This window comes from Oncorhynchus clarkii, chromosome 20, assembly GCF_045791955.1.
Source record: "Oncorhynchus clarkii lewisi isolate Uvic-CL-2024 chromosome 20, UVic_Ocla_1.0, whole genome shotgun sequence".
NCBI lineage: Eukaryota > Metazoa > Chordata > Actinopteri > Salmoniformes > Salmonidae > Oncorhynchus > Oncorhynchus clarkii.
Window position 1 is genome coordinate 37,496,442 of NC_092166.1, and position 14,760 is coordinate 37,511,201.

General features: G+C 45.0%; 1 protein-coding gene across 1 annotated transcript in view; it reads right to left on the reverse strand.

The window, feature by feature from the left end:
• Nucleotides 1-6,744: 6,744 nt before the first annotated feature.
• Nucleotides 6,745-14,760, reverse strand: part of LOC139377073 (uncharacterized) — a 101,765-nt gene continuing 93,749 nt past the window's right edge. Inside the window, exon 9 of the mRNA XM_071120117.1 lies at nucleotides 6,745-9,153. Coding sequence (XP_070976218.1) covers nucleotides 8,566-9,153 — 588 coding nt within the window. The 3' untranslated portion in view covers nucleotides 6,745-8,565. The remainder of the gene's footprint in view (nucleotides 9,154-14,760) is intronic.

Genomic DNA, 14,760 nt, shown 5'->3' on the forward strand with positions numbered 1-14,760 from the left:
TACATTTGGCATGATTACTTCAGTAGTAACTTTTCAATATGACCCCACCTGGGATTTGGGGCACCATGAAGTCTGCAGCATTATCAGAAGTCCCCAACACATTCATTACATTATAGTACAGCTCTGCACTTAGCAAAATAGTGTCATTTTAGTTATCCCTTAATCTTTTCTCATCATTGATCAAATGTTCCCTCCTTCAGCATTTTGAGGGTTTTCTGTATATTTGTCCAATGATGACAGGGCATATTGTTCTGTTTTAATGTTACTCCTGAATCACCATGATAAATATAATCGTTTTTATTGAGTGTATTATACAAAGCTGAGATTTACTTTGAAGTCCAAAGTGTAGGAATACAGGTGAAATCAGTCATTGACAAAGACATGGTGGCAGGTCACGTGAAAATCCACAACCGTTAACCAGCCCAGAAAAAGACTTGTGTGGTAAAAAAGAAGAAACATGAAACACCATAAAAGAAAACATTGTCATGCACACATAGACATGTTATAAAGGTGCTACTTTATTATAAAATTAAAAACTTGAGACTGATATTTTATGAATTATTATAAAACATTTACAATCTTTTGGAATTTTTTTCCACGTTAAAACCCTGTGCCACGTTAAAACATCCTAGACCACAGAAGCTAGCAATGACAAGCCATTGGGCCTTCACATTTAGGAGATAAGTAAGCTACCCATTCTTTGCTCCAATGTAAAACCACATCTGTGATAACCATTCATATTTCCACCAACACCAAGTCTTTCAGCATACCACCAACAACAAGTCAAATAGTTCTGTATAACATCACAACAATAATATTACACATTACACCATTTGCCTCAACATGTCTTCGTCCGTTATGTTTGTGCTAAACTGAAAGGTAACAGGAAATATAAATTGATGCACAGTACATTATTTGCCAAAATACGCAGTTGCAAAAGATGTCTCAGTAAGTACTGTTTAGCCTTTATTTGGTCTTGGTCCTGCCATGTCTTTGTAGATTCAGTCTGTGCTAAACGGGTTGAATGAAAGGTCAGTGAATTTCCTCAGGCGACTAGCAGTGGCAGTGCTAGATGATGCTAGATCTGTGCCCAAAAGCTGCTCAAATCATCTCAGCTGTTAGTCATATCACACATATGCTGCACTATTGATGTTGAAAGCATGCAGGGTCGGCATTACCCCCAGCCTCTGTTCTGCTCCAACCCCATATCTCTCCATGAGTCCCTCAGAAGAAGCAACATCAAAGGTTATATATCCCCCCCCCCCATTACAAGTCAGGAAAACAAAAAACAAACATCAGGAAATAAATTAGGTAGCACAATATTTTGTTACTTTTTTCATTTTCATCTGGTCAAAAACATGCATTTTGTTTCAAGCAGAAAGAAAATGCACCAACAGTATTAAAGAAACAACTGCCGTCTTCATGGCAGTGGCATCCGCTATTTAAACACGTATCATGGTCAATAGGTAAAAACCGAACATAAACAATACATTAAGAAAATACAGAGTGCATTTCATAAGATGTATTTTATAGTAAACCTATACACGCTAACTTAACGTTTTTCCATTGTAGAACTCCATTTTCCACACACTCTCCTACTTTAGAGGGCTTGTTATAACACATACTGTTATTATTCATCCCACATATATCTACGTCTCTCGGTCCCTGAGCAGTTTGTGTCCCTCTTTACCTCTTGACATGATTACACCCCCCTATTAAACCCCTAGTGTCACAGTTCTTCTTTCTAAGCTATTTCCCAATTCCCAAAGAGCTACATGGGAAAGAGATGGTTTACTATCGAACACCACTTTCAGCAGAGGCTAGAGAGGGGGGCTTTCCAAAAGACGCTCACTGGTCATTTTATGCTGTTCCAACTGACAGACTGCAGCTCAGAAAGCAGCAGTAGAGTCCTGGCATTGACTTCTGCCTGGGGAGCGAATCACAAACGCCCTTCACTACACTTACTGCATAATACAGCCAATAGCCCTGCAGCCCTCCAATACTCCATTATCCTGGCCATAAAATGTCATGTTAACAACAGCCAATAGAAATGACACATGAACTGCCAATGCTGATGCATCTCATACCTTTCTTTCTTTCTATCTCTCAGGGATAAGCTAACAAAAGGTCCAGCGTAGAGATTGTGACATCTGTTGTTCTGTGAAATATCTACCCATCCCACGCCGTTTCCCCGACCTGATGGCTTTGCCGAGAGCGTGTGTGTATGTTGCCATGCAAAGAAAATTGTGTCTAGCTCCAGGAGTTTTGCAAACAATGAACTTGAATAAAAATCGACAATAAATAAAACCTGTCTAACGTATAGCCAAAAGGGCACTCTTTGGGACAGCTTACCCCAAAATATACTTAGAAGGTGCCAATCATCCCCATTAATTTGAGACTACAGGGTCAGAAACACAGAGAAATCAGACTGCTGATAGGTACTTAGCAGAGTGTCTGCAGTTAACGTTTTGCTTTTCCCATAGAACAGTTTTACCTTTGACTTCCTCCGTTTAAATTCTCCAGGCCAAGCACCTTGTTGGGCTAGTGCATGCTGTAGTGTAGCTAATGTAAGCTAACTAGCAAGGTGTGCTAATGTTGTTGCTAGCTTGTTAGAATTTGTAGTAAGCCCTTGTTGATACTAACCAGATGGCCACAACTAGGTAACTGTCACGTTCTGATCTTTATTTCCTTTGTTTTGTCTTTATTTAGTATGGTCAGGGCGTGAGTTGGGGTGGGCAGTCTATGTTTGTGTTTCGGTTTGGTTTATTTCACGTTATCGTTTATTGTTTTGTATTTCATAAAGTTCAGGCTTTTCTTATTAAAATCGTCATGAACACTTACCACGCCGCATCTTGGTCCGATCCTTACTCCTCTTCTGACGAAGAGGAGATCTGCCGTTACAGTAACTAGCATAGCTAGTAACATTGTATTTAAATTGATTCATTTTTGAATGAAGCAGCTACATGTTTGCTGTCTAGAAGTAGCTAGCTAGTTATGTTGTGCTAAATGGCGATGCTAACTGTTTAGCTAACGTTAGCAAGAAAGCGAACTGGCACTGGCAGTATGGGATAATGAGGGAATTCAGTTATCTTCTAGATAGCTAGCTTGGTAAAGCATTTAGTGCTGTGTGCATTGTGCTGGGTTACCACATGTCCCGGATTGTGTGGGACAGTCCCGCATTTTTGCCCTTTGGCTTTGTTCCCGCATTCCGCAACCAATCATGACCCGAAATTGTTCAACAAATTCAAACACCCCTAATTTAGAAAAAAAGGTTGATTTCTTCCGTATTTCAGTCAGACATTCCAACCTGTCTCTTGCAGTCACATTGAGCTTATTAAATTGTATACAGTATACAGTATCATAAGAATGTGGTGAACAAGATAAAGCAAAGCAGTGTGAAAAAAACAACAACACAGAAAAATAGAAAAATCTATGTACAGTGTGTGCAAATGTAGAAGAGTAGGGAGGTAAGGCAATAAATAGGCCATAGAGGTGAAAATAATTACAATTTAGCATTAATACTGGAGTGATAGATGTGCAGATGATGATGTGCAAGTAGAGATACTGGGGTGCAAAAGAGCAAGAGGGTAAGTAATAATATGGGGATGAGCTAGTTGGGTGGGCTATTTACAGATGGGCTGTGAACAGGTACAGTGATCGATAAGCTGCTCTGACAGCTGATACTTAAAGTTAGAGAGGGAGATATAAGACTCCAGCCTCAGCAATTTTTGCAATTCGTTCCAGTCATTGGCAGCAGAGAACTGGAAGGAAAGGCGGCCAAAGTAAGTGTTGGCGTTGGGGGTGACCAGTGCAAAATACCTGCTGGAGCGCGTGCTATGGGTGGATGTTGCTATGGTGACCAGTGAGCTGAGATAAGCCTGGGCTTTACCTAGCAAAGACTTATAGATGACCTGGAGCCAGTGGGTTTGACGACGGATATGTATTGAGGGCCTCCCAACGAGAACAAACAGGTCGTAGTGGTAGGTAGTATATGGGGCTTTCGTGATAAAATGGATGGCACTGTGATAGACTACATCCAGTTTGCTGAGTAGAGTGTTGGGGGCTATTTTGTAAATGACATCACCGAAGTCAAGGATCGGTAGGATAGTCAGTTTTATGAGGGTATGTTTGGCGGCATGAGTGAAGGATGCTTTGTTGTGAAATAGGAAGCCGATTCTAGATTTCATTTTTGATTAGAGATGCTTAATGTGAGTCTGGAAGGAGAGTTTACAGTCTAACCAGATACCTAGGTATTTGTAGTTGTCCACGTATTCTAGGTCAGAACCGTCCAGAGTAGTGATGCTAGTCGGGCGGGAGGGTGCGGGCAGCAATCGGTTGAGGATCATGCACTTAGTTTTACTAGCATTTAAAAGCAGTAGTACTTTCAAGTATTTTTACTTAAGTACTCTACACCACGGATTTTGGACGAACGTGTGAAGGTAACCTACTTTTTGAAGTGATTTTTTTGACAATCAGATGAAGACAAGTTGTGTTTAACATTAAAAGGTTAAAAAAAATGCAGTTAAATTACATGTCTTTACTATAAAACCCTTTAAAAAAAAGCACATAGTTCCTGTGAAAAAACATATGGAAATCAAATGCCCGTCCAACTGATTTGTTTTGGCGCTGGCTCTGTAGTAAAGTTAGATCAAAACATAATGATCATTTGTATTTTACATAACAGACCCAGATATAATATCATAATGTTGTTGTTACACCAAAAACACCATCTCATTTCTTATGAGATTTTAGGTCAGCTGAATGTTAAAAAACAAAAGATAACGTGTCCAAAACTCACCATCAGCTCTAATTTAGTCACAAAACAGTAATTCAAGGAGATCTTAATGGATATTCCAATGAAACTGATTGAGATCAAATGATTGGCATGCAGTTTGGACATTTCACTGGTAAATCAGGAAGAATTATCATTCACGATTGACAGTGATGGTCTATTTTTAAACATGGTATGCCTAACTTGGTGTTTGAGGGTATTTTTTTGGGGTATTTTGGGGGGAGGAGGGGGGGGGGGGGGCAATGTGCTGCCCTGCCCAAAAAATTCCATGTAGGCTATTCAAATGTCCTGTAAAAATCATCCTGTTGTCCCTCATTTGCATATTTTAAATGTTGTCACCATATGTACTTACCAACTCGATTAGTTTCACATGAAGTGTGCGTGACTGCCTGGCTCAGTTAGCAAGCTAATGTTAGCTAGCTAGCTAACTATTGAGCAGGTGCACATTATCAAACTGAACCTAACTAAAAATCTTTCTTCGAGCACAAAACTCCTAGACATAAAAGATGTCAAGATTGCTCAAGAAAAAAATCTATGCATTTTGCAGCTCTATTCTTTTAGCTAGGACAATTCTGATGAAAAGGTGGAGGATTACACCGGGAAAGGTCCCTATTCTTTACTATTTCTTGTCACTCCCCTATGTGGAGGTTTGTGCTCTCTGATTGGATCAAAGTTCCGTTTAAGGCCACTGACGAGCATTGAGATTCTACAAGTAGAAACCGCAAGTTTGTCGGCACCAGGTCGGCACACAGCAGTTCTAGAAAGAGAAGGAATTGCATCCTAGTGGCGTGTCCAGGGGATGGCCCAGAGAGGCCCTGTTTCCCTCGCTCCGGTGAAATAGATTCAGCCTCTTGAGAATTTAAGGAAAATGATTAAACACGAATAGACACCAATGAGAAATCATTGTATTAATTGTAATATTTCAGAGGGAAGCCTGGCTTCTTTTGGCATCCATGAATACACACCACTTGTAGGCCGAATGTCATTACACTTCTGGTGTTTGTAAATGTCCCTTTCCATTCAAATGACGGGTGCACAGTGTCTTTACTATGAAGCCCACCAAAAATGTTTGAGCACAAGCAAGCACATCGATTAAGGTTGTAAATGTTATTCCCGTCTAAACTGGGTATGTGCCTCACCTTGTCCACCCGTTTAACATGTTCTAGACACGCCACTGCAGCCTTCTACTGTGCTAAGTACCTATCGGCAGTCCGATTTCTCTGTGTGTCTGTAACATTAGTCCTGCTAATTTCTCTACAAGGCTCTACACCACAGACCTTGTGGTATATGAATTCAACTCAACATTAGACCACTTTTGAGATGTGAAAAGGGAGGACTTAGGTGTGGGGTTGAACACTCCCAATAAGTTTGTCAGTTGTTGTTGGTCAGTCACTGTGGTCAAAGCTCAATAGTTCTGGATGGAATTAACAGTGTGAGGCAACTTGAGGTGGACCACTGCTTCGCTTGAACTGTGTCACCACTGACAACAAGAACAACGGTGGCCATTTTACCCTGACCTATCAACCCGGATGAGCTCGATACATCTCTACAAGACTAATATCTACAAGATTAAAATAAAGTTGCTCAAAATCCCTGCATGTAAGTCTGATAGATGTATTTCAGATGTATAGTGAATGATTGCTCTATGTAGACGTATACCACCATACCGTTTTCATCCAAAGCCACGTACAGCTACAAGACATCTTCAGCGTACTGTATGTATGGGCTATAGATCTGTGGTTAGGGGCAATTTCTACCTTGAACACCAAAAAGGAAAAGTTGTACAGGAGAGTGTTGGGTTTGAGACGAGAGCGCCTCCTCCAGGTTAGAGTATGTTACCGTCAGGGGTTAGAACCGGTTCAGAGAACAGAACCAAAAACCTGTAAAATAACAAAACATTTAGATGTACAGAATCACAACCGCAAATGAAACTAATATATACTATTCCGGAACAGAACTGTTATTTTAAAAGCATGGGAACTGGTTAATAATGTTATCTTACGTTCCGGGATTTTTTTTTTTACATTCCCACAAAAAAACGCAACAAAGCGCCTATGCAAAGCCCTCACTATGTCACTCAGAAACGTATTCCTGCCAGCTGAAAATCTTTGCCAGTGTGTGTGCATGTGTAGGCAACCTGTCCTTCCCCCTCCGAAGTATAGTCTAGTAGTCTACTGATGTTACAAGCGTGATTCAGAAATTAGAGAGAGATGTTTTTATTAGAGAAGAATAGATTAACCTTTTCAATGCTAGTTAATGATACTATAATTATCACTTTTCACATTAATTAACCACAAAAAGGTAAGACATGTTCTTCTTTTCATTCTGGTGCCGCTCTACACACAGAAGCTTGTTAGTTAGCTAGCTAGCTAGCTGGTCCAACATTAAGCCAACTCTCTGAAGCTCAAAGACATTCTAAGTTCCTTCATAGAAGCCACTCCTCCGTAGGTATAATTTTGTGGCCCTAATTCCGATAATGCATATCATAACAACAAGATGCCCAGCGCATCAAGCCAAGCCTTCTTCACCCTCTCTCGCTCACTCCCCACTGGCCAAATTTCAGTCGCATATTGTGCTCAACACTCGTCTGTCCAATGCATGTAAATAGCTTGCCCGCTCCATAGCAATCTGCTCGATCCGCACTGATTGGTGAAGTCATTTAATGTTGAGCTAAATGTAAAGAAAATATATATATTTCAGAGGTTTAAAGAGGAACAGAAAGGAACAATATAAACATAGCCGCGGGAAGTAGGGGTGCTACCTGATCAATCGAAATGAATTTAATAATAATTATTAACAAAAAATATATAAAATGTTTGAAGTAGGCCTGTATTACCCCTGTATTGCCGTAGAAAAAGACTCCTAATGTAGTTAGTCAGTAGTCTTCTAAGTGAAGCTACCAGTGACACCATCGATAATGTCATCAGGGGGTGGGGACTTCTAAGTGAAGCCACCTGGGTGTCTCCACACTTCTTTCCTCTGTCATCTTTGTGAGAATGTGTGTTTTCATGCACAACAATGTTTTCCTACAGTGTGTGTGTGTTTGCACATGTATCTGTGATTGCGTGTTATCATGTTGTGCGTTCTGTACAGGGCATGCTTTATTAAGGGTACGATCTTTATACAAAAATAAATATATATGTAAAATGTCACACAAATGGGTGTGTAAGGTAAGGTAAAGTGAATAGTGACACTGTTATCCAGTGCAAAACGTGATGCTCAGTCTGGTCTCGTTGGACCTGTTGTTGGAGTCTGGCTCGAATGATTCAGTCTCGGGTTAGCCAGACTGGGTTAGCCAGACTGGGTTAGCCAGACTGGCTCTGTGATACATCTCAAAGACGTAGAGTAGTTCTGGTTCTGTTGGTCCAGTGGTGTAAATGAGGAGGAACCCCTGGAACTGGGTTCCTTTCAAAGCTACGACTGGCACTGGAACCCCTATCTGGAATCCCCCAGTCAGTGAACCAAAAAGTCAATTTCCACCACTGGTTGGGTCTGGTGTCTGCCCCTGGGTCAGAGACCTTGTCTAAACCTGGTGAATGCCTCCACATCCACCTCCAAACATTGTCTTCTTCTTTTGTCACTGGATGTGGCCATAATCATATCAATGGAGACATTGTATTATGAAAGTGACTTCCGATGCTTGGTTTCACCAGTGGGTCTCATTGCTATATGCATTGTTGCCAGTCCCTTTCATAGCTCATACCAGGTGTAGACAGGGTCAGACGAACTCAAACAGGTCTGATCCCCACAGTGTGTGAGCCAGTGTCTCTCAGCTACAGGCCAGTGACGTACATCTCCATCCCGTCGTTGAAAGTGAAGATGGTGGTGGTGCTGGCTGTGTTAGCACCCTGTTTCACATCACTGATGGTCTCATAGAAGTTCTCCCCCCCAGGCAGGGCCTTGGTTAGAGGGGCCTGGGGACCTGCTGGAGGTCCCTGGGGGCCCGGGGACCCTGGAGTCGGCGCTTCCTGCTGAGGAGGCTTCTTCTTGGGCTTCAGTGTGGCGTTTGACCCCAGTACACCAATATTGGTACCTGCCTGCTCACGTTTCCGGTGGGAGTCTATAGTGGCGTACGCCGGGGCAGACTTGGCTACCACACAGGCGGGCCAGGTCCTGTCGCCAACTGGCGCGTAGCAGGGCTCCTCGTGGGATCGGGCCTGACCACCCTGGATCCCCCGGCCACGACCCCTCACCCCTCCCCCGGAACCGGCCAACGCCCCATTCCCTCCTGCTCCTCCTCCCCCACCTCCTCCATTCTCCTCCACAGAGCACTGGTTTTGGGGGAGGGTATTGGCTCCATTGTTGTCCGGGGGAGGTTTCTTCTTCTGGGTTTTACACACAGTGGAGTAGGTGTCAGAAATCTGAAGTCAAGACAGAGAGAAGGAGAAGACACACTGAAACACTGTGCTTTCAGAGCCACATACAGTACAACTGTGGTTACACACATCTTATACATGCAGTCTTTTGTTCAATGGCGAGAAGGTTATAACACATGAGAATATCACTTACTGTACATTCAAATAAAGGATTACAAAATATTGCAATATTTGACCACAATGATTTTGGTCTACTAAAAATGTGTTGTACTAAATTGTATTTTTATTATACATAATGCTCAATTCAACACCTGTATTTTACAGGGTACACTGTAACAAAAAACTGTCAATTATACGGTAATTCCTTTTTTTATCAACAGTGAAATACTTGGAAACCTTTAACTGCAGCGTACAGTACATTATGGTCTGGCATTGTGGGATATTGTTGTGGGCGGGGAAAGAATTGCTGCATTTTGAATGGTTCTGTTATTCCACCCCACAGTATACAGTACAGTACCATATCACAAGGTACGTACAGAGAGCTGCCCCCACGGTGGCACTCGCATTGAACACACCTACCAACTGTTTGTGAGTGCTCCGTGGCAAGGTGGGTCTGGGCCGGGTTTTCTCCCTCTCGCGTCCAGCCTCCAGTGTCCAACCTTGCTGCCGCATCGCTCCTCCTCCAACACCAGCCCAGGCCGATGGACATCAACCTTCACCACACCTAACCCCTTGCACCCTTTCCATCCCTAACCCCTTCCTCTCTATATACTTATCCCTCTCACAGAACCAGACCAGAACAAGGAAGCATCCATCAACACACCAGCAGAGGCGCAAGGAAGGACCAAAGCGCTAGACCTATGCCCGGAGCGAGCAGGCCACAAGGGAGTATCATCCCTGACCTCCGGATTTTGTGCTCCCAGGTGTGTCTGCTTGCTCCTCAGGTTGTCCTTCTTCCCCTCTGCAGATCCAGCACCAGATCCAGCACCAGACCCAGGCACAGCACCAGAACACCAGAAGAGGGGTGGAGGAGGGACCAAACAGCAAACCTTCACCTGGTGCGAGCGGACCACATGGAAGTACCACCATTGACCTCTGGTCTAGGGCTCCCAGTGTGTCTGCTCGTCAGGTTGTCCTTCCTCCCTGCTACAGACCCAGATCCCGACCCAGCACCTGCAGCAGCCACAGCTCCTGGTTCCTGTTTTTCCCCAGTCTCCAGCACCAGACCCAGCACCTGCAGCAGCCACAGCTCCTGGTTCCTGTTTTTCCCCAGTCTCCAGCACCAGACCCAGCACCTGCAGCAGCCACAGCTCCTGGTTCCTGTTTTTTCCCCAGTCTCCAGCACCAGACCCAGCACCTGCAGCAGCCACAACTCCTGGTTCCTGTTTTTTCCCCACACTCCAGCACCAGACCCAGCACCTGCAGCAGCCACAACTCCTGGTTCCTGTTTTTTCCCCAGTCTCCAGCACCAGACCCAGCACATGCAGCAGCCACAGCTCCTGGTTCCTGTTTTTTCCCCAGTCTCCAGCACCAGACCCAGCACCTGCAGCAGCCACAACTCCTGGTTCCTGTTTTTTCCCCAGTCTCCAGCACCAGACCCAGCACCTGCAGCAGCCACAGCTCCTGGTTCCTGTTTTTTCCCCAGGCTCCAGCACCAGATCCAGTACCTGCGGCATCCACAGCTCCTGGTTCCTGTTTTTTCCCCAGTCTCCAGCACAAGACCCAGCACCAGTCCCGGTCCAAGCATGACATCCAGTCCTGGCCCCAACACCAGTATAAACCGAGGCTTTCCCAGTCCTGGCCCAAACACCAGTATAAACCGAGGCTTTTCCAGTTCTGGCCCCAACACCAGTATAAACCGAGGCTTTCCCCGTCCTGGCCCCAACACCAGTATAAACCGAGGCTTTCCCAGTCCTGGCCCCAACACCAGTATAAACCGAGGCTTTCCCAGTCCTGGCCCCAACACCAGTATAAACCGAGGCTTTCCCAGTCCTGGCCCCAACACCAGTATAACCCGAGGCTTTCCCAGTCCAAGCCACAACACCAGCACTAAACCTGGACACAGCACCGACCAACCCCAACTGCCAATTCCCTTCAGCAACTGCCAACTCAGACGCCACCCTTCCCCTCCCCCAACACAAAGACACAGACACATTGTGGACAGATTGAATGACTAAATGGACTGACAGATTTTTTTTGATTATTTTGATTGATTGATTGCTTTGTTTTTGTTTTTTGGATGACCATTTGTTTTGCCAAATTTGAATAGTTTATTATTTGGAATTTTAAATTAATGATGGACTGAATTTGAACTTATTGAACATTTTAAACTGTAATGAATTTTGGAAAAACCAAATAGATTGACCATTAACCTTAAATTGTATCATCTGCTTCCAACTCACACTCTCATACTCGTAGATCCCCTGAATGCAGCTCACTTTCCAGCTCACACTCTCAAACACATAGATCCCATGAACCAGCTCACTCTCCAGATCTGAGTCACCCGAATTTTGATCACCTGTTCACACACCTGTATGTCATTATCACATACTATGTAGTCCAGTTCTTTGCACCCCATCACTGTGAGGTATTGTTTGTTTTTGACACACTTCTATTCAGAGCTCTGGTTCTTCCGTAATGTACTCCTCCTGTGTATGATAGTTTTTGCCTACCTCACTAACGACGCCTTTTGCCTATTCTCTGCCTGCACCTTACCCTGTCGGATTTCCTGTTATCAACCTATTGCCTGATCTCCCAGATGACGTTACTAGCCCTTTCTCTGGCTGTACTGTTGCCTTTTTGGACCCCCTGTGTATGACCTGCTGCCTGCCCCTGGTCCCAGCTACCTGCCTCCTGTGGTCCTCTACACTAAACACCTGCGCCCTGCGCTTAAAACCAGCTCTCTGTTTCCCTGGTGTTCATTACAGAATACCCCACCCAAAAACAACAGATGGATTCAGCGGAGCTGCAGCTACGTCTAGCCCGACAGGAGGAACGAATCGACGAACTCTACAACCTCCTTTTCACAAAACTTTTTAGTTCAGTTCTTTGCAGGTATTGTTTGTTTTTGACACTTCTATTTGGAGCTCTGATTTTCCTGTAATTTACTCCTCCCGTGTATGCCTGCCTCACTAATGACGCCTTTTGCCTATTCCCTGTCTGTACATTAACCTATCGGATTTCCTGTTATCAACCCATTGCCTGATCTCCCGGACGACATTACTAGCCTTATCCCTGCCTGTACAGTTGCAGGCTGTACCCAGCTATCTGCCTCCTCCTGTGGTCTTTTACATTAAACACCTGCTGTGCCTTGCGCTTGAAACCAGCTCTCTGTCTCCCTCGTGTTCATTACATAAATGTTTGAGATTTTTGGCATATCCTTATGGTGTCACTCCCTGACCTTAGAGATCCTTTACATTCTCTACTTGGTAGGTCAGGGTGTGACTAGGGTGGGAAATCTATTTTATATTTCTTTGTTGGCCGAGTATGGTTCCCAATCAGAGGCAGCTGTCTATCGTTGTCTCTGATTGGGGATCATACTTAGGCAGCCCTTTTTCCCACCTTCTGTTGTGGGATCTTGTCTTTGTGTGTTGCATGTGTTGCACTCCTAGCTTTACGTTCGTTGAGTTGTTTGTTGATTTTGGTGGAACATTTAAAATAAAATGTACGCCCACCACGCTGCACCTTGGTCTTCATTTAACGACGGATATGGTGTGGATATGGTATGTTTTGCCGTTGAGACGCTGCCAGTTTCGAAGCCTTTGCTAAGGCCTCTAGAAGTGAAAGTTATACACTACGTGGCCAAAAGTATGTGGACACCTGATAGTCCAAACATCTCATTCTAAAATCATGGGAATTAATATGGAGTTGGTCTCCCCTTTGCTGCTATAATAGCCTCCACTCTTCTGGGAAGACTTTCCACGAGATGTTGGAACATTGCTGTGTGGACTTGCTTCCATTCATCTACAAGAGCATTAGGGAGGTCAGGCACTGATGTTGGGCGATTAGGCCTGGCTCACAGTCACCGTTCCAATTCATCACAAAGGTGTTTGATTGGGTTGAGGTCAGCACTTTGTGCATGCCAGTCAAGTTCTTCCACACAGATTCTGACAAACCATTTCTGTATGGACCTGGCTTTGTGCATGGGGGAATTGTCATGCTGAAACAGGTAAAGGCCTTCGCCAAACTGTTGCCACCAATTTGGAAGCACAGAATCGTCTAGAATGTCATTGTATGCATTAAGATTTCCGTTAACTGGAATTAAGGGGCCTGAACAATGAAAAACAGCCCAAGACCATTATTCCTCCACCAAACTTTACAGTTGGCACTATGCATTTGGGAAGATAGCGTTCTCTTGGCTTCTGCCAAACCAATATTTGTCTGTCGGACTGCCAGATGGTGAAGCGTGATTCCTCACTCCAGAGAACGTGTTTCCACAGCTCCAGAGTCCAATAGCAGCGAGCTTTACACCACTCCAGCTGGCGCTTGGCATTGCGCATGGTGATCTTAGGCTTGTGTGCGGATGCTCGGCCATCAAAAATCCATTTCATGAAGCTCCCGACTTACAGTTATTGCGCTAATGTTGCTTCCAGAGGCAGTTTGGAACTTGGTAGTGAGTGTTGCAACTTGGTAGTGAGCACTTGGTGGTCCCGTTCTGTGAGCTTGTGTGGCCTACCACTTCGTGGCTGAGCTGTTGTTGATCCTAGACATTTCCACTTCACAATAACAGCACTTACAATTGACCGGGGCAGCTCTAACAGTTGACCGGGGCAGCTCCAACAGTTGACCGGGGCAGCTCCAGCAGTTGACCGGGGCAGCTCTAGCAGTTGACGGGGCAGCTCTAACAGTTGACCGGGGCAGCTCTAGCATTTGACCGGGGCAGCTCTAGAAGTTGACCGGGGCAGCTCTAGAAGTTGACCGGGGCAGCTCTAGCAGTTGACCGGGGCAGCTCTAACAGTTGACCGGGGCAGCTCTAACAGTTGACCGGGGCAGCTCTAACAGTTGACCGGGGCAGCTCTAACAGTTGACTGGGGCAGCTCTAACAGTTGACCGGGGCAGCTCTAACAGTTGACCGGGGCAGCTCTAGCAGTTGTCCGGGGCAGCTCCAGCAGTTGACCGGGGCAGCTCTAGCAGTTGACCGGGGCAGCTCTAACAGTTGACCGGGGCAGCTCTAACAGTTGACTGGGGCAGCTCTAGCATTTGACCGGGGCAGCTCTAAAAGTTGACCGGGGCAGCTCTAGCATTTGACCGGGGCAGCTCTAAAAGTTGACCGGGGCAGCTCTAGCATTTGACCGGGGCAGCTCTAAAAGTTGACCGGGGCAGCTCTGGCAGTTGACCGTGGCAGCTCTAACAGTTGACCGGGGCAGCTCTAACAGTTGACCGGGGCAGCTCTAACAGTTGACCGGGGCAGCTCTAACAGTTGACCGGGGCAGCTCTAACAGTTGACCGGGGCAGCTCTAACAGTTGACCGGGGCAGCTCTAGCAGTGCAGAAATTTGACGAACTGACTTGTTGGAAAGGTGACATTCCATGACGGTTCACATTAAAAGTCACTGAGCTTTTCAGTAAGGCCAATGCTTATCTATGGAGATTGCAAGGCTGTGTGCTCTATTGTATACACCTGTCAGCAACGGGTTTGGCTGAAATAGCCGAA